This window comes from Stylophora pistillata, chromosome 2 (genome assembly GCF_964205215.1).
Source record: "Stylophora pistillata chromosome 2, jaStyPist1.2, whole genome shotgun sequence".
In the NCBI taxonomy this organism is placed as follows: Eukaryota; Metazoa; Cnidaria; class Anthozoa; order Scleractinia; family Pocilloporidae; genus Stylophora; species Stylophora pistillata.
Window position 1 is genome coordinate 27042522 of NC_142520.1, and position 24135 is coordinate 27066656.

Sequence of the window (24135 nt, forward strand, 5' to 3'; positions counted from 1 at the left end):
ATGCTAGTGGGGTTGGAAGAATTCATTAAAGTGATTCAAACTCAAGGCGCAGCCGTGGGTTTGCATAAGTTTTAAGAATTCCCCCAGCCTCCCGAGTGTTTAGATGAGGCTAAGCAAATACAGAAAAGTTACCTGTTTAATTCATAAAAAAAAAACTTTCTGTCGAATAACATGAGTAATGAAGGAAAATGTTATTTTCTGGCTTGATTGATACAAATTTTCTTAATACATGCGCTGGACAACCGCGCAACTGACGACACACAAACCAATCAAAATTCGCGTTATGAAAATCAAAGTCAAGTTGAAATTTGTGGTAACCGGCAAAAGCCGTGTAAATGAAATTATTTCAGCTTTGAAATTTGAAAGAAAAATACCGAACGAATCCTTAAGGAAAGAACTTTAGGAGAAGGAGTTTATTTTGGCTGAAAATGAATGTCAGTTTGGTTGATCGCTTTTGAAAGTGGCGTGAACCTGGTTCGAGTAATGGCCTGCCTGAGAAAGCTTCGTTGACAAGTTGAAATTGTCGCTCATCGTGCTTTGTAAAGTTTTGCTGGTTAGTAAACTTTTTCTCTCCTTTTCTGTATTGGGAAAAAATCGAATGCAATTGCCAATGTGTAAGTAGTTTCACTGTATACGTTAAGAACGTCTCAGAGAAAACTACATTCGAATAATTTTATAGCAACCGATCGGCTGGGCGAAGTTTGATTTGAGACATGCAGTTTTTGTAAACATTTTGATGTAACGAATGTCTTGCAGAGGATTTATTCCAGTAATATAATGCGAAAATCCCCTTTGTTATCGTTGTCTGAGCTCTCGACGAGGTCGTCTAGTTCACAATCAAATTTCACTCCAAATCAAATTTGGCTGTTATTTTCTTCCTTTTCAATATTTGGTAGTGGTAATTGAGACTGCCATGTGAGTAAGTAATGTGAAAGCTTTGAGTTTGAAATGTTTACTAATTGTGCCGGGAAACTCAAAATGCGTGACGTTACATCTAAACACAGCAAGAAGTGCGGCCGGTACGGTATCTCAATTATATTATAAAACACAACAGCAGTTTATCACTGTGTAACATTAAATGGTCTTTAAAAGATTCAAAATGAACCAATTTTCCCTAGATAGCATGGCTAAAGAATTTCACAGTTGTAACCAAAAAATTTTCTTTAACCCCATGACACTGCAGTGACCAGCATCTAATTTCTCCTTACAATATCAGCCCTGAATCACGCAGTAAGGTCATGAGAATAACGGAAATTATCACCAACTGAAGAGGCTGTTGATTGTTAAACAAATTCTCCTTGTCAGCTCCTTAGGAAACAGCTGGAAAATAGTAAGGAGAATAACCAAGAACATTGATGTGAGGTGGGAAAGCACTAAGAATTTAATATCAAGTTAATCTGTCAATCTCATCTTTTGTTTATTTTCTATTCCATTGGCTGAAACTGCAGTTTTAAGCAACATGATTGGATTTATTGTTTATAAGGTAAATTCAAGTAATTGTGCAATGGAGCACATTATATTATAAAATGTATTGATGTTTAAAACCATTTATTAAACCATGGACAATCTTTGAATCTGATTGGATCTCTTTGGTGTAATTTATCCACAAATTACACCATTTGTTATTCTAAATCACATCTTTTTCCAATCAAATGACAAGCCTTAAATTAAAACACAAAAACCAATCCAAATCTCAAGGCTTGTTCAAAGTGATGAATCAATTAATTACTTGACATGTAAAGGGAAGTAAAAGACAACTTTTACACCTTTTTTACAAACCAGCTCAGCACTGAATCATAAAATAATTGTACTGACTAAAACATCCTGTATTTGAAGGACTGAATTTTGCACTTTCACAATGAATATTAAATAACTGAACCTCGTGTTATGCAATTTTGGTCCGGAATCATACTTGCAATTTCAAATCAAACTTCTGCTGTGGGCTTGTTTGATTGGGAAATAACTTGTATCATTTCAGACCCAATTGCACTCCACTTAGTTCAGTTACCATTAAAAATTTTAAAATTAAATTGATGACAAATGCCACATTTCTGCATAGTGGAAACAGCTGTGTAACATCTTATTTGATATTTTCAAACGGCACTTCTGAGAAATTTAAATGGAAATTTTTAGAGAAGTATATTGCCTCTGGACCCTATGCTCACTTGAGCCATGTTACTGAATGGGTTGGCATATGGAAGATTCCCTGTTCATGCAATTAAATTAAATGTTTTCCTGCCAGAGATCTATAGTTTGCTCAATGCATGGACTTTCTGTTTGGCAGATGTTGGCAAAATTAGACAACCAAAGGTAAAGTCATTTACTTGTTTTTGGATCACTGCCCATATTCCATTTAGATATAAGTTTCCTGGCCATCATTTTTAGTTCCATCCCTATGGAGGTCATGCTAGCGCACTTGTAATCATGACAAGGAGGATGTTTACTCTTAGCACATGATAACAAGCTACTATGTTGCTTGTGGTCATAAAGAATGCAGGTTATGTTAATCACGTGTATTGAAGATGATAATCATCATGAAAACAGTGCCAATATAAATTACAAAAATTACCACTCAGTCTTTTCAGGTCAGCTAGACTTCTGTTTGTCTCAAAATAAGACATATGATAGTAGCAAGTGTTAGCCAGTATACAGCTGTTTCTGTGGAGGTTGTTGACAGCAAAGGATGAAAGTGCATGGGAAAATCTTGAAAGGTAGTCTGGGTCTCTGGTAATCCATGAATTTCAGCAAGTAAAATAAATTATTTAATTGAATTCATTAAACCCATAAATACTTCACCCTTTCAGTAGCAATTTCTCAGATTTCCTTCACAACATGAAGTCAAGGAACTGTTACCTGAAAACTACTCACTTCACATTTAGGGGTTGTTGTATGCCTTTTTGCACTTTCTTTTGACATCCTTTCTTTAAATAGCTTTATACATGATTATTTACAGTTTTAATGACCTTAGTTTGTCACAAATATTTACTTCACTAAGTGTTTACTGAGGAATTCTGGGGTTGGTTGGTTGGACATAATTTATGTACTCTAAGATTATTAAGATGATTACTTAAGTTAGGGTACTCACATTTCTCCATGGCCTACAGGTCATGAATACATTTATTGTAAATATACCCAGTACTTGAAATTACATCTTCTGTCACTTAGTGGCTGACCTTTTCACAGTTTTCAGTAATAAGCTTTGTTGTCCAAGCACAGGTGTCTGCCAGAAGCTTCTTTAATGGAATGGAATGGTATATTCTGTATCACAAATGCACCAGTCACTAGTCACTTGTTTGTTTGTATGTGCACTGTAAGAGCAATTTAAGGTAATAGAAAAGAAATTATTTGAATCGGGCATCTCTAGCCAGTAAGCAAAATTTGTGTTGCTATCTTTTCAGGAGTCCATGCTATCAAATACTCTAATGAATGAAGAAAGGGGTGGTGAAGTCCTCCTCAAATGTATGGCCCTGTCCATCAACTGCATGAGGCTGAAAAGACTTCTTGGATCTTGTTCTCTTGGCTTGATACCCTCTGCTCAATATTTTGAGATATTATGTTTTGTAGTTGTATTCTATACAAAACTGTACATGCAGCTTCCCAAGTTACCCAGCTGAAAATCATACTTTCAAAGTATTAATTTTTTTGGAAAGACACTGACAAGAGAAATTAATCGTTATATTGTGCCCAGTACATGTACATTGTTTTCTTTTCATTCTTCTGGTTTCTTAGGCTTTTGGTCTCTCATACTGTGGTTGGTTTTCTAGTCAATTAACAGTTAACCCTTTAACTCCCAGAAGTGATTAACCTGTAACTTTTCCCTATAATATCCATGCATGATCCAGCAAACAGGTAATGAGAATACTCAAACTTATCAGTTAGAATTTTTTACCTTGATTGGACACCAAATTCTGTAACCAATTTATAAGGAAATGTGTAGCAGCTAGAGGGGAGAATTCATGATCAGATCGTAGAAGTTTAAAAGGGTTAAGAAATCACTCAAAAAAAATTGTTATTATTGAGCCTCTGTTCTTGCAAATAGACTCGTCAAGCTGGCACATGTGGCAAGGATCCTTAGCATAAATTACTTTCTTGGTAGTACTAAGACTCGGTAGTGTCCTCTGCTACGTGGAAATGATCGTCCATCATAATTATTGATTTTATTCACTGGGAGGAGAGAGAGGCACTATCAGAGATCACAGTCTTGCTCAATGGTGAAATGACCCAGCCAGAACTTTAACTCAGACTACATAGTTTAGACTGCAATGTGGTAAACATGAGGCTTTTGCACAGCCCTCAATCCTGATGTCATTTAATCATTGTTGTTCATGTCATTATCATGAATTATGCCTATGAATACTTGTAGAGTATGATAAGTTGTTGTTGTTATAATGGACAACACGTACACCCAGTAATAAATCATATTTTCAAAATGATTATACTTAAATTACTCTAACGATTTGGAATCACAAACCTCCCTGAATAGCTACACAAGAATCGATACTTCTTAACAATAAAATCTTTGTCTTAAAAACTTTAAGCCAAACAATATCTATAAAAATCAGACAGGAATTTAACTCCCAGAAATTTGAAAACAGGTAAATCCAGTCATTAGTATCCCTTGCCTGGTTCACTCCTTCATTTCAATATTCATTTATTACTTCCTTCCTTCGCCTCCTTGTTTTTGTTTTGGCCTTGGTTCTTAGGTGTCAGTTTGGTCTTTACCAAAGCAGCAGTCAGAGGCTCCCCCAAAAATGGAGGGGAACTACTTTTCCAATTATTTTCCCCTTAAGCGTCCGGCCACCAATTTTAATCTACAATCCCCTTCCCTGTAATCCATAAAACCAGAGATTGGAAAAATCTGTTGTCAGTGACCGAAGTCATTCATGATCGCTGACATCTTAAAGGAAAAATTTCTTAAATGAGATAATGTGGTTTGAAAGAGTTATCCAAAACAAAAAACAATAAAATGTAGCCAAGACACAAGGGTAACAGCATTTTAAAAGCTCTCATTTGCTATTTTTAGGAAACACTATTACGCAGGGAAGCTTTGCGCTTCAACTAAATTAAATAAAGCTTCAGATTAATTTTCGGGCTTCCAATATCTCTTTCACCTCTGAAATTTAAAAGTGGTTTAATTTCAAAACTTGATGTCGACCCTTCTACTCCTTCCAAAAAACGAACTTTTTTACGTCCGTCCCACATAATTTTTTTCTTGCTCGGGATCAAAGAAGACTATCTCGAAAGGGCAAGATTATTCATCTTTACTGCGCAGGTGGCCAATTAGAACACGAGGTTCATATAGAGATTATTGTATGGAAAGTGCGCTTGAACGATTGTTATTTACGATGCATTTCAAAGATTGGTAGCTAGCGACTGTGAAAACACATCGTTCGTCCAATCAGAGACACGAACGCTTAGTACAATATGGTGTAAAGCTTAGTATGTATTACATGATTCATTTCCATGGTGAGCATGGGCGCAGCCAGCTATAAGATAATTAAAAACTTTTCAGCGAAGCGGGGGTGGGGTGGTTATTTACTGAGCCGTGGAGAGTTGAGTATCCACCATCCGTTATTGACACTTAAGTTAAAAGTTGTTTTAGTGTTCACTTACCTATACCGGCAACTATTAGAATATTTTGGGGCGTAACATTTTCGAAGGTGAATAGCAAAGGAAATTCGGAGTCTGATCCGAAGAGCAGCCAATCAAAGCGAGCCTTCAATGCTATCCACTGTTGTAGCATATACAATGCAAATGTTTTTAAGGGGTCTGACGAAATATCGACCGTTAGAACAATACCCTAGCTTGCGATATATCAAGACAACTGATAACGTGAAAATCTTCGATATTAGGGTTAGCATCGCCATGCTCTTGTCTGGCACTGTACATGTTATATCATTAAAATGACTTTGTTCACATTTTTCGTGAATCATATTGGAGGCCTAAGCAAGGCGAATATGTTGCAATGAGTAGTTTCTAGACGAAGGGCAGGAACAAAACACATCAACAATTCAATTTCTGTTTAAAAAGTTAGTTCATAAAACTTCCGGAATTTTTTTCACCTCAGAAAGGAGCACAAAAGAGGAAATAATAGCTATCTGTCATAGTAAGGTCTAACTTAGAGATAATAATTCGCCTATCCAAAGAAAAGTTATTCGCTGGAATCCAAATTAAAAGTTTTGAAGTATAATCGTAACGAAAATCTGCAGTAGCTTAACTTTTCCTATGTACCACATTTTATGTTTTTTCTTGTTTCTACTTTTACCCTTTATGAATTGTGTGGACATTTTCTAGAAAACAATTCAAAAAAATAACTCCAGACTATAAAAGACTAATTAAAAAGTTTATTCACCAAACGCAGAAGTAACGATGTAAACCGTCAGCTCCAGCTATGTAAACAGCTCCAGGGGAGAACTTTTTTAAGGTGGACATCCTTTATGTCTCAGGGCCCTATTATTAATTATTAACGAGGATCACTCATAAAAATTCGCCGTTTTAGTCAATAAAAACTAAATTGCAAAAGAGAGAAACTGACGGATGGTGAAAGCATTGTGACGTTTGTCATTGCGAAGTGTTTAACAACGTAAACCAGTCTAAGAAGAAGGATTGAGGACTTTCCTTCTGATCTGTGTCTAGAAATGAAGCGCTGTCACTTCCCAGTGCTTTCGCTTCTTTTTCTTTTTCTCATGTTTGGTGGCTTGACATTCGTAGACCATGGTAAGTATGTTTCGTATCTCTGTATCTATAGTGGAGGACAGCTTAATTGTGCTGATTTATATTCACAAACTTTCCATTACTTCGGTTCAGATTCGTTTACTATTATAGTTTCAGTTCGGTCATTTGACTTTGCATTTGGTCTATACGAGCTGTTAGGTGAGGGAAATTGTCGACTTATTCTCGATTGAATCGCAAACTGAAATCATAAGAATGTGGAAAAGAAAACGTTTTTTAAAGCACGTTTCTGAGTGAACAACGGTGAACTTAGCTTGGTTTAGTTTGTACACACCATATTTGAAGGGGTCCGTTTTAAAACTGTTATGTTGTATTTCATCAGATATTTAAGACGTTTCAAGACAAATTGTAATCATCTTCTGATGATATTTCTTACGCGATTAATCGCGAATGAAAAACATTTAGACTCAAAGAACAAACTTGATAAACGACGATGAAATGTTACGGTTTTATTCGAGACTTTTCGCCAACTTCAGCAATTTTCCTTGGAACAAACCTAACCATACGTTACTAAGAAAAGAACCTTCTTGGACGAATGATAACAATATTGGTGAACCAGAACCTATTCAAAGTTTTTGATAACAAAATGGAATACGACTGGACAAGTCTTCTTTTGATTTCGATAGAAGTCTGTTTGGACAGACTCATGTCTTAAATAACTAATACCACTGCGGTATTTCAATGAGCAATAATTTATCAGAGTGACCTGCATTTTAATTTCAAGAGTTTTGAAGTATTGATCAAACACTTTTAAGCGCGGAAACTATTTTAAACCGTAAACTAGGGCTATGAATTAAATTCACCTTTCCAAGAACCTCAGCTCGACAAATTTTGATTTTGGCGTAAAAGAGAACACCTTTTTCAAGGTTGTGAAACAAAGCACTTAGGAAAATTTATCACGAAATTCGTAGCCAAATTATACTTATTAGAAATTGGTCATAAGGAAAATTGTAGGAAAATTGTTGTCAACAACGTTTCAGGCGAGTTTCTCTTCGTTTCAAAGGAGTTTGTTTTTACAAAGCAACAATTACATCAGTTATAACCTATGGGTAAAATAAAAACTGCAGAGATGTAGAAGAAAAAAATGGATCTTTTTCTGAATAATCATCAGGCTCTGCAGATTATGTGGGTTGTCTCTAATGTAGAGCTTGCATAAACTTGTGTTTATAAAGGATTTACCCAATAAAATAAAAGCAAAACTTGCGACATGAGGAACTTCTAGAGAACAAGAGAAAAATCGAATCATATAAATCTTCACCACAAGCTGAAAAGAAATTGTCTAGGGAAGGTGATTTTTACATCTGATAAAGCTTTTCATAAGCAGCTGAATTCGTTTAAACTGAACGTTGCTAAAATTTGAGAGGCACAGCCTATTGTCATCGGTTTTAACAACATCAATTTCATAATACTTAAATGGAACTGTTTCAATTATTCATCAGTACAAAAAAAAAATGATGAGCGCTCCAAATTATTTGTCACAGAGGGTGTGATATTTTCTTTGGAGTCAAAATTCTTTAAATATACAAAGTTAATATCTAGAGAAAATTACATAGAATACTGAAAAGAAAACGATTCTGTTATTCATATTGTTTAATTAAGTGTATAGAAAATCCCTACGCATGTTTTAATTCCTAAACAAAGAGCGAAAGAAATTCTTTCTTTCAAGCTGTGTTTCTTTCTAATCAAGTAAGTTTCCTCCGCTGCAGAAATTTACAAGACTTTGTGAAACATTGTTATACCACTGCGAGCTTCTCTTGAACTGCACAGCAGTAACTTTACACGTAGAAAACTGATCACAAAAGGAGACCAAAAGGGTACAACAGCCACGAAAAATGCCGCAGCTAATGAGTTTATTGAGGAAAATCAAACGAGGGAATAAAAAAAGCATCAGCAATAGAGGCCGGTTGTTTCATTATTAAGCTGCATTTAAGTAACTATAAGCAGTGACTGTGAGTAGAAGAAAATACCGTTTTAGAAAATTGAATAATTCACATCTTCAATAAGAAATCGCTGAAAATAACATCCATTCTGAGAGGTTTCCATCTTGTAACACAGAGTCGTATTCAACCTTCTACATTTTGGTTAAGTCTAGTGAAGTAAGGTTTCCATGGTAACAATACGGGATGTCTAGAGTAGCACGAAAGGTTATTTGTCCCAAAATATAACGGTGGTTTTTAAAGGATGAAAATTCAAAACATCGTCATTTGACGGGTCATTGTGCGTAGCAGTTTCTTTCATTTTGAAAATAATTCCCAAACTTTTAATATCTTATTACTACTTAACGATACTCAACTAGGTCTTTTGAAAGCCGTGTTCCAAACAACAACAGATTATTTTACTTAGTATTTTCTGAGATGATTGTAATCTTTTCTATGCTGACACTCTTCCGACCCCGAAATCGCCCATGATGACGAAAGGAGGTTAGCTCACACGGAAGCTAGAAAGAGAACTTCGTACACACACATGTAAATGCTCTAACAGCAGTTTCGCCATCTGATTGAAACTTTTTGCTTTCTTTGCGTTCAGAATTGCCACGCCGTCAAACGATGTAGCTCTCCTATGTATGTGAAGATGTTTTTTTTTTTAGCAGATAGAATGAGGCTATAAAGAGTGCGATTACTCTCCATGTTAGTACCCAATGCCCGGAGGAGAAAATCAAGAGAGCACAATTGTTAGTTGTGTTGGTAGTGGCCGCACATGTAAACAATACGGTTTATTTCACAAAAATCACATTCTGTTGTCCACTCATGAGGAGCTTTAAGTTTTCCTATTTTTTTTTCTTTTTTTGAAATGAGTATCAAAATTTATTGTGATAAAAAGATACGATGAAACTAATTTCGGTTGTCTTTCGAAATGATTTTGTTCCCTTTCGAATTCCATTCTCTCGATACCTAAAGGACATTTCGTTGTTTTATCGAAACTTGTTCCTCACAGTAGATTTGAAGCGATAAAAGGTTTAAATTCCTTGAAGAAAGAGCCATCTCAGTTGAAATTAAGATTTAGGTGCATACAATGAAAGTTCAAGCGACAAAAAACGTGTATCGACAGTTGGACCGTTTTTACAGTTTTATATATTTGCTTCTGATGCTTGTCGATAATCACTTTTTAAACGACAGTTTGAGGAGTGATTGGACTCTCGATCGAAATATTCGAAATTTCTACCTATCTTTTTTGTATAAATCAGCTGAGTGAAAATGTACGATTTGATCGCTGAATACATAGTCACACTCATTAAAGTAACGGTATAGAAATTTTACCTTTTTTCAGCGTTAAAGCATTCCAACAAAGACAGTACAACAGTAAACTATGCCGAAATTATAGCCTAAACTTTATGATCGTTAGATCGCAAATGCCTACTTAAAACGGCTTGCGTGAGGCATATCACACCTGTCTTTGGAGATTCACGTCTCTTTATAATAGCTTTATAAATTCAACGTTCACGATGAATTACTTTCGTTTATAATACCCGCTTCATATGCATTATAAGATAACATTTTCAAAGAAATCCCCTAATATTAATTAAAACAATCTACCCGTCATCTTCACACTCTACACCATACATCAGACAGCATGGCAGAATGAAGGTACCAAAAGACAGGATGCGAGATATGTTGCAAAACTACTCTGCTGAATTACCAAATTGCAAAACCGAGCACCGCGTAACTTCCATGCAAGACGCTTCTCGCCTTGAGTAACTGAAGACTCAATGTAATATAACACTTTGACAATTGACGTTGATGAATAAGGGAGCTATTTCCGTATACGTAAATGAACTTTAGGCAGTGCATTAAGTAATTGTTAGGGTAGACGTCAGGCGCCTTTCAACGCTACCGTTTTGTTTTGTATTTTAAACGACGTTTGTTCTTTAGTTGGTTATTTTATGAACTAGTTCCTTGAGATAAAGCTTCAAAGGAATTGCCAAAGTGATGAAATAATAAAATTCTTACAATGGATACTAGTAACTAGACAAAGTGAGAAATTTGAGATACAAAGAAATTTCGTTGGGTTTGTTGGCAATACTCTTGTAAGCATTTTGCAATTCTTTGAACTTCAAGGCAAGATGAAGCCAATAAGAATAAGCAGGCAATAAAATAAAGCTGTCAAATTCGATTAAAACGCCCTCGATTGATTGATTGAAAGTTCGAAAAATTGTGTCAACTCTACCAAAAACAAAAACTATCTTTATCGTTGTGTGAAAGAGACATTGTTATCGTGTCCAAGAAAGAAGAAGAAAGGAAAAAAACGGACGGAAATTAAAATTAGAGTGTCTTTGAGAGGGATGATGAGCCAAAACAAGAAATCTTAAACAAATACAAATGAATTCTGTAGGGGATCTGAAGAGGAATGGCTTACTAATATTCATCTCTTATTTTTTGTCTATTTCTATCGAAATAATCGATGAAAATGACCCTCTGCTCTGCTTGGCAGAAACTTCACACCACGGGACATAGAACACTTCGATTGTTTCCGGTAGAACATCGATATCATTTCTAACTATTTTCATTGTTATTTTTAGAATCAGTCAGTCATTAAAAACATTTTTAAAAAATGTTTAAAAAAGAGCCTAAGTTTGTTAACCTTTCGCGTGAGATATTCCCTGGCAATCTTCACATTTACGAAAACATGATACATCTCTGAAACACATCACAAATATTTCAAAGCAACATTTGCCTAAAATGACGGATAAATTCTGCGAAATATGCCAAGGTGGCCTCTTAATAATTAATAACAGGAACTTCCCCATTCTATATTGTTAGTGAATTTCATTGAACAAACATCTTAGTTGCGAAAACCTTCGAAAAAACCTTAATTTGGCGGAGTTATCTGCGAAATAAGTTTTAATTTTGTAATGAGCAAGGACATTACTCATAAGAAAAAATGGGAAAGAAAAAGCATACTAATCTATTCTTAATTTTGTTATTTTTTTGGCGTCAAGTTTTGTTAGAAACTGCAACTCGATGCACGTGACCAAATAAGCGAGGATTACAGTTTGTTCGAGGCTGAGTGCACGTGTCTTTTATCTTTGAACTGTCGGTTTTACATGGAAGATAAAGCTTTGCTCTTGGACACCACTGAGAAGACAATTATAGGGGTGACAAGAAGACTGTGTTAGAGAACTCCGGAATACACGAAATGCAGAATTGAACAGACTAAACACTTAAAATATTTAGACCGTTTGACGTCAAGGAAAGTATTAACGAACTGATCGAATCGTAATTTCCGTTTCACCTGTTAAATAATTACGCGCTCCCTTCAAACGGTTCTTGAACTAACTTTGTGAACCATCAATTTTGGTAGTTTCCAAATTCACATTACCGCATTGTTAACTCCGCTCATAGCCAAGGCCAAGTATGCAACTATATAGGAACTATTTTTATGTGGTAACATGTTTTATTGTGGTAACATGTTCTCTGGCAGATGCTTCAAATGGTATGTTAAATTTGCAAGAATTTTTTAACAAGTGCTTACGAGTTAAGATATTTTTTTCGGAATTGTAGTTTGTTATTTTAATATTTTTTTTTCTCTCTTCAATTTCAACAAACAAAAGTTCTCGATGTGAGTGGAAAGACTTTCAGCCGCGGTACCGATAGAGGACTGGCCTATGCCAACTTCAAGGCTCACAAGTTTTCGTACCTGAACATCACCAGCATTGCTTCAGATTATGTTATGGAAGCCATTGAGTGTGGACTGGCTTGTGTCAACATACCCTCATGCTTCTCCTTCAACCTGGCTACTCTTCAAGATGTCATTGGCAAAATGCTTTGTGAATTACTTCCTTCGGACATGTACAACAACTCAGACAGGTTTGTTGCCAGTCAGAGTCACCACCACTTTAGTATCATGGTAAGTTCGAAATCGCAATATTCTAAACAAAAATTTTAGAAAGTAAGATTGCCTTTAGGTAAAATAAATTTTCTATGCACAGCCTTTTAAGATACTTCTACAATCAACGAGAGGGACTTTTCCTGTCAATATTAGAGTTTTGACTTGGACGATCAATTTTGGACACTGTAACATTTGGAACTTTTCTGTCCATGTGCCTCAAATACTTTTTAGATCGTGTTCGAGTGGTGTCAATTAGGTTATGCAAGAACTCTATTATCAAGAAAATATTTCCGATTTTTGAGGAGGCCCTTAGTTGAGAAGAAACAAAGAGAAAAAGCGGAGAAAATTCGTTTTTGGTTATGTTGAGATCAATGTTAGAAATATAGTATCACTCGATAGGAATTGTTCTCCTTCCAGAAACTTTTTATTCATTGTTTTTCTTCTTTTCTGTGCCGTGGCCGCTAATCTATATTAGAACATAGCTAGCAGAGTTGCGCAATCAAATTCATTATACGTAAGCGTGCTCAAAATTCCGATAGTGCACGCTGATAGCGTCAGCAAATCCGACTTCGCCAGAAATTTTTTTTTCGCGCGAGCGGCCATTGCTAGTGCGGGGAAAAATAATACATTTCGCGACAATAACGGATACAAACAGAAACTCGGCCTGCTAGTCCGAAAACGAAGACAATGTTTCGACCTTTTCCCTTGGGCTAGAGTTCTTAAATGAGGCAGAAAAAGAGAAAAACAAAGGAAAAGGAGACTTGGCATCAGCGCCGTCACGATTCGCTTCAACTGATATTGTTGTCCGTTTTTCGCGTCGCATTTGATGCACAATTTCACCGGCTATGTTCTAAAACAATTGGTTCATGCTTTCAGCTGTGCACTATCGAGTTATGGAGCACGTGGGGAGTTTGGAGAGCACTCAAGAAGCTGGAGTTGCCCTCGGCTATCGCCTCGGGCAACTCTTACGCTTCTTTCGTGCTCTCCAAACTTCCCGCGTGCTCCATAACTCGATAGTGCACGCTAAAGCATGAACCAATTGTTAATAAATGGAAAAAACAAAAAAACAAACAAATGTGTGTGATTCGAATTTTTTTTGGTCACTTTTGTTAATCCCCTATCACTCCCATTCTATGCATGTGTGGCTTTCACTGCGCTGTAGCTTTGTCCTTTACCCGTTTAGTCTCCATGCATCAGTTGGCCGTGTCAGAACAATGGAACATGCGCTGCACAGTACGAGAAGAACAGCTATGTGTGTGTTTGTGGGAAAGGATACACCGGGAAACATTGCGAAATGGGTAAGAAATCGTAGACTTTATCAGCTAAGACCGGAATTTCATGTGCACAGTGTTGGCATTCAATATTTAGTTATGTAACTTCAAAACGTTACTAGTATAGCAGAGAAGACGATTGGAACGAACAGGAGAGATCACATTTTAATTGAATGAGGTACGTAATCAAAATTACAAGCGAAAATAAAGAGATTGGTGTGAAATCACAGAAAAAAGGGCGAAGTAGAGGTTGAAGATTGTGAAGTTATGATTGATGGTTGTAGCTGAGTTTGTGTTGCTGAATTTATGTGGCTGAGTTTGTGTGGTTTGAACCAAAAGAAAATACAGCAGAAACCAAACTAAGAAAATGTCCCTCAGAAATGTAACACTAACTTAATTAACAACGAAGCGGTTATAAAGTAAACTGAAAGCAAGAAATAAATCTATGTGGTACCAAAAAGCGAAATATCTTAAAGGTAAAATAAAGAAAGAGTTACTTCGGTTTAGCTCCTAATGATTGTAGGTAACTCGCCGATAGCAGATAATTTGTGAATAGCAGACAAAATTTGGCAGTATCAACAGCAACTTATAGCGAGGAAATATGAAATGCAATATCTAGTATATGTGCTTAAGTGAAACTGATTGAAATAAGAAACTTATTAAGTGATTATCATTAACCAACGAAGAAATAATAGACCAGAACAAACATAACAGAAAGCTACACGAGCTACCTGTTCCGAAACTAACAAGTACATCGCCCTCAACAATTAACAGAGTAACACTTAGTATTCATGGCAAGGTTATTTGGAAAGATATAATTCAAGCTGTAACCAATTGTCTTAACTAATCAATTTATATTGCTGTGTCAAATCCAACTTTCTCTCCCGTTACTGTTGTTGAGCCAAAGAATGCAGATGGGCTAAATATTGACAATGGGCACTTGGATGAAATTGATTGTGTTTCCACAGAAGAAAGTAGAGCTTTGGAGTTAACAAAAAAAGCAAATGTGCTTAAAATGCAGATGAAAACAATCCGGTTAATAACAGTAAGAAACATAAAGCTTACAAAGAAGTCTACACGAGGGGATACATGAGAAAGAGGAGAGCTGATGAGATGTTTAAAAAAAGTGAGAATGGTAAAATGCTGCAAAGCAGCTGCATTAATGGCGAAACAACTGGGGACAAAAAACACCAGGCTGCCAGAAAAAGAAAACTGATTCCAGAACATTTCAGAGAAACTGAGCAACGCTCCTTAAGAAAACAAATAGCAATAAACCCAGAATGCATAAGGGAAATTAACAAACAGATCATAACAAAACCAAAAACAAACAACCTTGAGTGCATAAGGAAAACAGTATATGACTCTGTGCACGCCTAGTCATGCATTTAAACGCACTGCATGCTGGCCACCTTAGAGCATTAAGGAAGGGGGAGACAGATCATATCTTCTTTAATTGTTACTGACGCGACATGCAAAATTCTGAAAGACGTGAATCGTTTTAGACTCAGTACTGTTGCTCCAGTCGTTAGAACAGCAAAATCGCTTGCCCAAGATCAGGGAGTTGATTATTATTGTAAGATTTTGTCTGTCAAAGGCATTATTGATTCGATTCATCTGTCCTAAGCGCGCTATGCAGTTGGATGCTGTCGAAGCGACGTGGTTATTATAGGCCGAACTTCTAAGTCCTTCACTGATGCAAGAGTGTAACATTCTTCCGAGTAACATTTGGCGAAAGTTTGTCACTTAGGAGTTCATACTACCATATACATACATACCATACTTTGGAGTTTATACTAGCTAAGTTTTATCAGTGATTATAAGGGGTTGATTTCTGAAAGCCAACTTACTAATTTTGCATAAATCCTCACTATGTTAAACAATTGTATTTGGCTGATCTTTAGAAAGATAAATTTGGATTCAAACAAACTGTGGGCGTGTAATGATAGGTTATTGCTCCAAACACGACACAAAGTTATCTTTGGTGCATCTCTACACATCTCTTCATTATTCGGCTCTTTCTTTTTGGAGATATCGCTGACCGACTGTTTTAAACTGAGTTATGCTTGAAGTTTTCTAGTTAGACTCTTCAGCTGCGGTTTGTCTCTCGAGAGTTCAAATTGAAAATTTGCGCTGAGGAAGGTAAGAAAACAAATTTATGTGGTCTTTGAAGAAGATAGAGCTGTAGGTCGGTCATTTACGTTCTTTATCAACGGAAAATTACACAAGAAATATATATCATATGCAGTGACAAATCTCAGATTCAATCCTAAAAATTGCTGAGTGCCCAAACATAGTAAGAGGCAAAACCGAAAGCGCTTGTTTATCTTATTTGTAAGTAAGTAAGTAAGAACTTTATAGAAGTGTCAATAACTGTAGCGTAAGAAATACACTAATGGGGGACACCTAACTGCAATTACCTAACTAATTGTAAACATTATGCTAAAAAAAGAAAATCTTAACAATTGAGTCATAAGTTGTCAATTATTACATAAAAAACAGTCTCTACAGGTTCTGTCGAGCAGAATTGTGAATTTGAACAGTTTGATAAGCTTTTTGAAGATGCCCGAAGATTCAGACGTTAGAATATATGCATCTAATTTGGATCAAATAACAGGGCCTAAGTAAGGCTGTCTTTCCCATAAGGAACAGTCCGAAATCTAGGAATGACGAAGTCATGATTTCTAAGAAAATAGAGAGAGTTGGCAACGACGAGTAAGTTCGCAACATCGTCCAGAATTCAGTGACATATTTGGGACTTTCATTGAAACACTGGCGCTAAATTTAAACGCTTATTAGAAAATGATTGTCAAACAATAAAGGAAAAGGGCTGAAAATTTCGAGGAAGGCTTACGTTCTATTCGTTTACCGATAAACTACTTTTCAAATCCTACTTTTACCATATGGCTTTTAAAGAAGAAAGTTTAATTGAACAATGTATCATTCTCACTTTGCTCTTGCGCTTTCAGAAGAGGTCGCAAATTTGCTTTGAAAACTGACTGTTAGCATCCTGCTTGTATGAGAAGTCGATCTCAGCGCACTTTCAGGCGTAATTTATCTTCACTCAATTGCTAGATTTCTCTTTTACCATACGGTTATTCTTATTTGACATTCTAGAAAGCGCAATAGAAATTTTCAAGGGATTTCAAACTGGGTAGTCGCAAAATGCGACACAAAGATACGTTTCCTACATAGTAAACAAGGCGAACAAAGTGTTAGGTATAATTAGGCGATCACTTGGAAACGTTAATCGGTACGCGTTTTCTTGCCTCTTTAAGTCGTTAGTAACACCTATACTCGAATATGCTGCCTCCGTCTGGAGCCCCTACCAAAAAAAGAATATCGAATCCTTGGAAAAAGTCCTAAGAAGGGCATCTCGGTTGGTGTTAAAGCAAAGGGGCGGAGAAATGAGCTATGAAGACTGCTGCAGCTTTTTTAATTGGCAAACTTTAGAGAAACATAAAGAGTTTTTATCCAGATCTATTTATTCTGCCTTTAAAGCACTGCACCAGCAAGCTCCAATCTATATTCAAGACCTTATCACTCACTACTCACCTTCTAGATCGCTTCGATCATCCTCCACGCTCAATCTGAATTACCCGTTTTATTTACAATGCTTCGTGCATTAGCGTAAAATGTTAGAAGACGAGTAGACTTTGGCTGTTCTGTAGCATTATGCTGTTGGTTACCATTTGGACCAGGATTTGGGTTTATATCGCCGCTAAACTGGAGAAGAATAATTTGATATCTTGCAACGGAGTTAGGATAATAACTAATTCTCGACGAAGAAAAGCCCTTGCTAAGAATTGATGAAACAATATGGCGCCTATCCCAAGACGTTGTGATGAAATTAAAGTTCTTTAAAACTATAGCATCATCTTGCGGGGCCAAGACGAAGTCGTCAGCTAAATGCGAAAACATTTGGGATTGGCCTAAATCAGCCGCTATTCCGCAGTATAGGAGAAGTAAACCCAATATAAAACATGAAAGAATGGAGCGTCGAAATGGACAACCGACCGCCATGGCACCATAGTGTTTCAATCTAATTAGTTCTAACGTTAAGACCTATGCCCGTAGAGCATTCTCAAAATTACCCAACAACATACGCTCATGCGAGAAAGGTAGGTAAAGTCTACACGTGAGCCATGTGGCTTGTCGGGTCGGCACTTAACTCCGGTTGCCGTAGCATGAAGCGACAAGGAGTCTTTTTACACCAACTTTTTTTTCGTCAACGTAATTAGTCTCTCCTTTCTCTTCTTTAAGGATGAGGTTGTTTATCAATCTAATACAGTATTTTACTACTTTTGAAATAAAACTCTAAATCTGACGGGCTCTCATCCTGCTTTAACAGATGTGGATAAGTGTCGGACGGAATCAATCTCTTGCCATTTGAACGCCCAGTGTGTCAATACAATTGGTTCATATGACTGTAGATGTTCGCCCGGTTCACCCTGCTCAGGTAAATTCTAAAGAGAAAAAAGAATAAGACCGGTAACAGAAAAACACAATTTCAAAGGTGTTTTTGTACAAGCAAATTAAAACGTTAACTTCAAATTTTCTTGTTGTAACAACCCTAACTTGGACGTAATATTTGAAAAACATGGGGAATGTCTCTTAAGAAAAATCACTGGATCAGTTACCCAGTATTTGCTAGGGCATTTTCGGAAAGGATATGATTATTCAGCCTAAAATGATGATACGATCGTCGTTGAGGCAGCTTAGTCTCTAAAACCAATTAGTCGTATCTTTAATTCACACATCACTTTAATTACGTTACTTACGCAGCAACTATCCTTTTAATCGGCGGTGGAGCAAACTACGGACGCGTAGAAGTTTCTCACAACGGGACGTGGGGCACAGTGTGTGATGATGCTTGGGATGTCAAGGACGCCAATGTGGTTTGTCGACAGCTTGGCTTTTCTAATGCATCACTGGCTCCTCATCTTGCTTTGTACGGTCAGGGGTCTGGACCAATCTGGATGGATGATGTCCACTGCATAGGAGGAGAGGCAATGTTGTCTGATTGTCAGTTCCAAGGCTGGGGAAGCCATGACTGTGACCATCGTGAGGATGCAGGTGTGGTTTGTAACAAATAGATCGCTCGCAAATATTCTCGTGATATTGCAATGCACGACCTTACTGCAAAATGCTCACATTGACATTATAGCGGCTTAGCGGCTTTAAGTTTCTTGGCGGAACACAATCACACTAAAATGTAGTATCAGGTATTACCGTCAAAGAGGCGAATTAAGAGAGCACTTAGTTTATTATAACTTGTGAATTCATCACGTAAAAATATAACTTGATTAAAATCAATCGGTATAAGAAATGTGGTAAGACGGAATGAAGAAAAAATAAATGAATAAAAAGAAAACAAAAACAGAAGTTGGGCCCCAATTGTAATGTAGCCCCCAACTCCACATAACATACACTAAAATTATGTAAAAGTACATAGCAGCATGATAGGTAAATAGCAAGAGTTTACAATCTGTTGTAGATCAAAAGTACTTTGGAGGACTATAAGTCGTTAGTAGTTAGGTGGGTTTTCAAAGTAATGAATGAATCAATTGCTTTGATACTAGATGGTAACGAGTTTCACTTGAATACGTGTTTCTAAAAACCCTGTGCGCAATCATAACCTCTACCTACTGAAAGATTAACAGCATTTCTGGCCCTTTTTTTTCGGAAAATGCAAGCCTAATATGTAAGATCTACACTTAAAGGGAAGATACTGAAAGAAAACTTAGCGTATAAACGTAGGTTAAGCTTTTACAGATTATAGGTATTGTGATGTCGGTCCAGTATATTAAATGCAATTTTTTAGCGTACATAGTGATTAGTAACTTTCCAAGAAGACTCATTGCGGGCAACAGTGAGATACTACCTGTAGCTAGACAGATTGTAATAGGCAGTGAATAAGTGTTGGAATAGATCTCATAATGGTGAGCATGGTTATCAGTATTTTTGCGTGCATGACGATTAGCCTTTTAAATCTTACTTTGAGTGGATAAAAGCGAATGGCAGTTAGTTTTGCCAACTAATGAAGGCCTCTGAAAAAAGTTATTGGATAAGATTAAAACTAAGTTTCTTCTTGTAGTTTTAACTTTGAAAGGTTAACGCAGAGTTGTATGTTGTTCACTTATTTCAGTTCGGTAAAATAGTTGCTGTATGTGTTATCATAAAAACAATTAAATGTGACTGTGGACCATTTCTGTCGTAGTTCCATGTTTGAAATCGCAAATTTTTTTCTTGGCAGACACCTTGATGAAGTGATACTCCAAACTTTAGCCGAAAAGTGGCTACCAATGAAGGCTGAATAAATTATAAGTTACCCTGATGGCGCTTAGTTACTTCGACCAGCTTTCATTACCCGCTGGTTGCCGGTTTGTTTGCTTGATTTGGGAGGCACCATTTTGGCTTTATTTGTGTTACTACGGAAGCAGACAGAAAGATTCCTCTATTTTTTCTTTCTTTAAAAGCTGGTAGTTTCGAAAGAAACTGTTTGGGGCTGCGTCGGTGGGGGTAACGAAATAATTTGGATATATCATCAAAGTTGAAATGGTAAATTTCTTTCTTTGTTTTGTTAAAACGCTGCAGTATTTCTTGAAAATATACATAGAACTGGAATTTGTCATCTAAAGAGAGTTCACCTCAGTTTCGAAAGAAACTGTTTGGGGCTGCGTCGGTGGGGGTAACGAAATAAAATGTATATATCAACAAAGTTGAAATGGTAAGTTTCTTTCTTTGTTTTGTTAAAACGCTGCAGTATTTCTCGAAAATATGCATAGAACTGGAATTTGTCATCTGAAGAGAGTTGACCTCGAAAGAGTAGCAAATGTAGACTTGAATACTCGAATAAGGTTTTAATTATGAAGATCTGGTTTGACTGTACTAAAAAGGAAACAAACGTAAACAAAACGAAGCGAAACGAAAATACTACAATGACAACATACTCACAAGATTTGTGGACTCGCAGGAAACGTAAAGAAAACATTCATGAGAAAAAACAAATAAACATTTAGGACCGAACTTTGACTTCTGGAGGTCCGAGCACATGGTCCATACCATAATATGAACAATACATGACGTAGATTACCAGTCCCGCGCAGACTGAACACGGAAAACGTTTTGTAACTTACAATAAGTTGCATCATCTTGAGTTGTTTCGACACCTTGGATAGAGGTCTGAGACTGGTTATGAATAGTTTCACGAAAGCGAGGCCACCCGGGCAACACATATGGCGTCTGACGCGAATACAAACTCTCACAATTCCTCGAGCTTTTTCACCGAAAATGACATTCCTGGAGCTTCCTTGGGAGGAAGAAATACCTCACAATTGAAGACTGAGTACTTAAGAATCTGGTTGAAGTGCAGAGGTGACACAGCGAAAGCTTTAAAGACAAAAGCAGAGCTTGCGAAAAGGTTAGTTTCGAGCACAAGATGCATACTTCGAGATGTTTTGATCGCTTGAGAAAATTGTCAATTGTGATTCCTTTCAATTAAATTGACCTAATTTCTTATACTTTGGGGTCCTTGAATACATCAAGAGCGGAAAGGATAAAAACATCATTGATCCTGATCCCAACAATCTTTATTCTAAACGAAAACAACTACGCTCGACAACCAACACAAGTTCACACTCCACCGCTAAACGACATGTTCCCGTCAAGTTCCCAGAATCTCATGATGTGGGGCTACTCACCTCAGAAGATGCCCCTGTTTACTACAGCGGAATGAAACAATCATATAACACGTTCTGGGGGTCTAGATAATTGTAGATTTTCATTAAAACACAGTTCTTCTTAACTCAGCTAGACCATTATGCAGGTATTACCGGGCCCAAAGTGTGCAGTATTCAAGTGAAAAGCATCCAAACGTAAAGTCATCGGCAGGAAGCCTTGATTCAGCTACTAAGAGAATGAAAACGCTGAGAAGATGCCCCTGTTTACTACAGCGGAATGAAACAATCATATAACACGTTCTAGGGGTCTAGATAATTGTAGATTTTCATTAAAACAGAGTTGTTAGGAAACGAAGTGTTGAAGGACACAGCAGAATTGTCGGCGCGAAATCTTTCAATAGAAAAAAGTCTACTTTTTAAACATTCATTCTTCTTTGAAATGTTTTCTATTTCTCTCTGGAGCTCTTCTATTCTCATTTCATACTGTTTCACTAGCGCGACGATACTCTGATCAGTCTGAATGCATGCCTCTTTCGACTCGACCAAATCGGTCTGAGTTTCGACATCTTATCTCTTTGCCTCATTTTCGACGTCGTTTTCATTAGATTCTACAGTTATAATCTGACTCTCTAGCTGTTCATTGATTTATCATTTACGCTGCTTTCTGTGCACACCATGAATAGAGCCCTGGATGATTGATGAGTAGTTGTTTGACTAATGAGTCTTTGAGGTGGAGGCGTCCTTTTGCGCGGCGAAGTACGCCACTGAAATACCGAAGGTACAACATTGTTTTGAAGGCATATTTTGCCCGCAACAGTTTTCTTCGAGTCTTCCTTTTTAAAATGGTGCGAGCAGACCATGGTCGAGTCCAAGACTTTGAAGTTTTTTCCTTCCTCACGACGGATAGCATGAAGTCATTGCTTTCTCGCGAGTTTTCTTTGGGAAACTTGAAGTGTCGCGATATCACCTAGTAGTACATAAAGGAACACAGCAGTGGCATGGCATTGCACATAACTTGAGCCTTAGCTATACTAGTAGTCGATCCTTTAAGAAATAAAGCTTTTTGGATCGATGAATTGCGCCAGAAACTTTTGGACAAGTGCACAAATCCATGCCCGGATGGCCTCGTCCCCATGCACTAGTTTTAGTCTTCACTCGGCCGCCGCCATTATGGCAAAGACAGCTTCTCTTTAGGTATATCTTTCCTTGTTAGGAATTTGATACAGGAAATGACCAAAGCGCAAAATGATTTGCAAAAGACATAAAAAAATTTCATTCTCTAGAATATGGTTATATCATTTGTTATATCTTAAAAATATTGGAGTAACCAAAACTGTCAGAATACTATGCATTCTAAAATTCATTTTCAGTGTATCCTTCGGTAGAAATTTTTTTCCAATAGCAGCCCCCTTCTGATAATTATTTGACAGATTTTACACTTTGTTGATCAGAAAACAAACTGTTAAGACTTACCGCTCTAAGTTGTCCAGAGCGGGTCTCACCCAGACGATCACAATACAAGATAATACATCGTTAGATCGTTTTTGAACCTTTCGCCACATTTACTAGTTAACTCAAAACATGCATTTGTTCTTAACTCAGCTAGACCATTATCTAGGTATTACCGGGCCCAAAGTGTGCAGTATTCAAGTGAAAAGCATCCAAACGTAAAGTCATCGGCAGGAAGCCTTGATTCAGCTACTAAGAGAAGGAAAACGCTGATTTAAAGGTAGTGTTGAGATTGAAAATATAGCGTTGATTTTTTCTTTGTTATTGCATTTTTTCAAGTTCGTTTGTTGCCATCAAAATATTTATCCTCAGTGAAATTCGTTTATGCAGAAAGAGTGGCACTCTTCAATTCTATCACTTTATTACGATGTTAAATTCATAACTGAAAAAAAAAAAGAAACATGTGGGAACATTGCAACTGTAGCGATGCTTCAGCGAAATTTGACGAAGGTTGCTAACACTCATTCATTCGTTCATTCATTTATTCGCACTATTTCAAGAGGTCACCGTAGAATATATAAGAAACAGTAAATTACATGAATAATCTAAAGTAAAATGTGCACAGTGACCAAAGGAGCGTAAGCTTTCGAGTTAGCCATTGTCACGTTTAATTAACTGGTGTATCTTAACATTTACACAAGACTTACTTTACTTTAATTCTATATTTACACTAACCAAGGTATTTATACACTATTAATATTGTAAACAAAGAGAAAAGAGAAATAACTAAACAAGTAAATAAGTAAATAAAAATTAAATTAAGTTAAAAGAAGGAAAAAGATAAAAAAAAATGAGAAATAAAAAGAAAGAATGAGGCGATTAATGCTAATTATGTAGGGTAAATAAAGGAAGGTATGATTTGTTATTTCCAACAGTTTAGGAGCAAGAGAAATAAGTTATTTATTTCATCGCTTTCACCATACTTACAATACTAAAAGGACTAAAATATACATATGAACAAGACACAGAAGAGAACGGAGGACAAGGGTGTGGGACACACAACAGAGCGAGGCTCCAAATTAAGTGTGCCCTTACGAGAAATACACAAATACTAACTATGTAAACAATAGACAGTGTAAAAAGTATATAAAAAGTATATAAAATAACAAAAGAAAAAA

At 36.6% G+C, this 24135-nt stretch overlaps 1 protein-coding gene across 4 annotated transcripts; it reads left to right on the plus strand.

Annotated features, from left to right (window-relative positions):
- The first annotated feature begins 49 nt into the window (after positions 1-49).
- On the plus strand, positions 50-20036 carry LOC148738108 (neurotrypsin-like). 4 transcript variants are annotated; one of them, XM_088749965.1, is made up of 5 exons: positions 274-553; positions 12281-12576; positions 13742-13856; positions 18178-18285; positions 18612-20036. In XM_088749965.1, the coding sequence occupies exons 2-5, from the start codon at positions 12400-12402 to the stop codon at positions 18920-18922; spliced, it is 711 nt and encodes a 236-aa protein (XP_088606091.1). In that variant the 5' UTR covers positions 274-553; positions 12281-12399; the 3' UTR covers positions 18923-20036. The 4 variants fall into 4 exon arrangements, 2 of the variants coding, with proteins under 2 accessions (XP_088606091.1, XP_088606090.1); XM_088749964.1 differs by lacking the exon at positions 274-553 and adding an exon at positions 6501-6717; XR_015996916.1 differs by lacking the exons at positions 12281-12576; positions 13742-13856; positions 18178-18285; positions 18612-20036 and adding exons at positions 1306-2711; positions 3399-4433 and having other exon boundaries at positions 272-553.
- Positions 20037-24135: the final 4099 nt, after the last annotated feature.

Coding starts and splice junctions, on each gene's coding strand:
- LOC148738108 (XM_088749964.1), top strand. CDS start 6,639: ATGAAGCGCTGTCACTTCCCAGTGCTTTCGCTTCTTTTTCTTTTTCTC. Junction 12,577..13,741: donor ACCACCACTTTAGTATCATG/GTAAGTTCGAAA, acceptor TTACCCGTTTAG/TCTCCATGCATCAGTTGGCC. Junction 13,857..18,177: donor CGGGAAACATTGCGAAATGG/GTAAGAAATCGT, acceptor CTGCTTTAACAG/ATGTGGATAAGTGTCGGACG.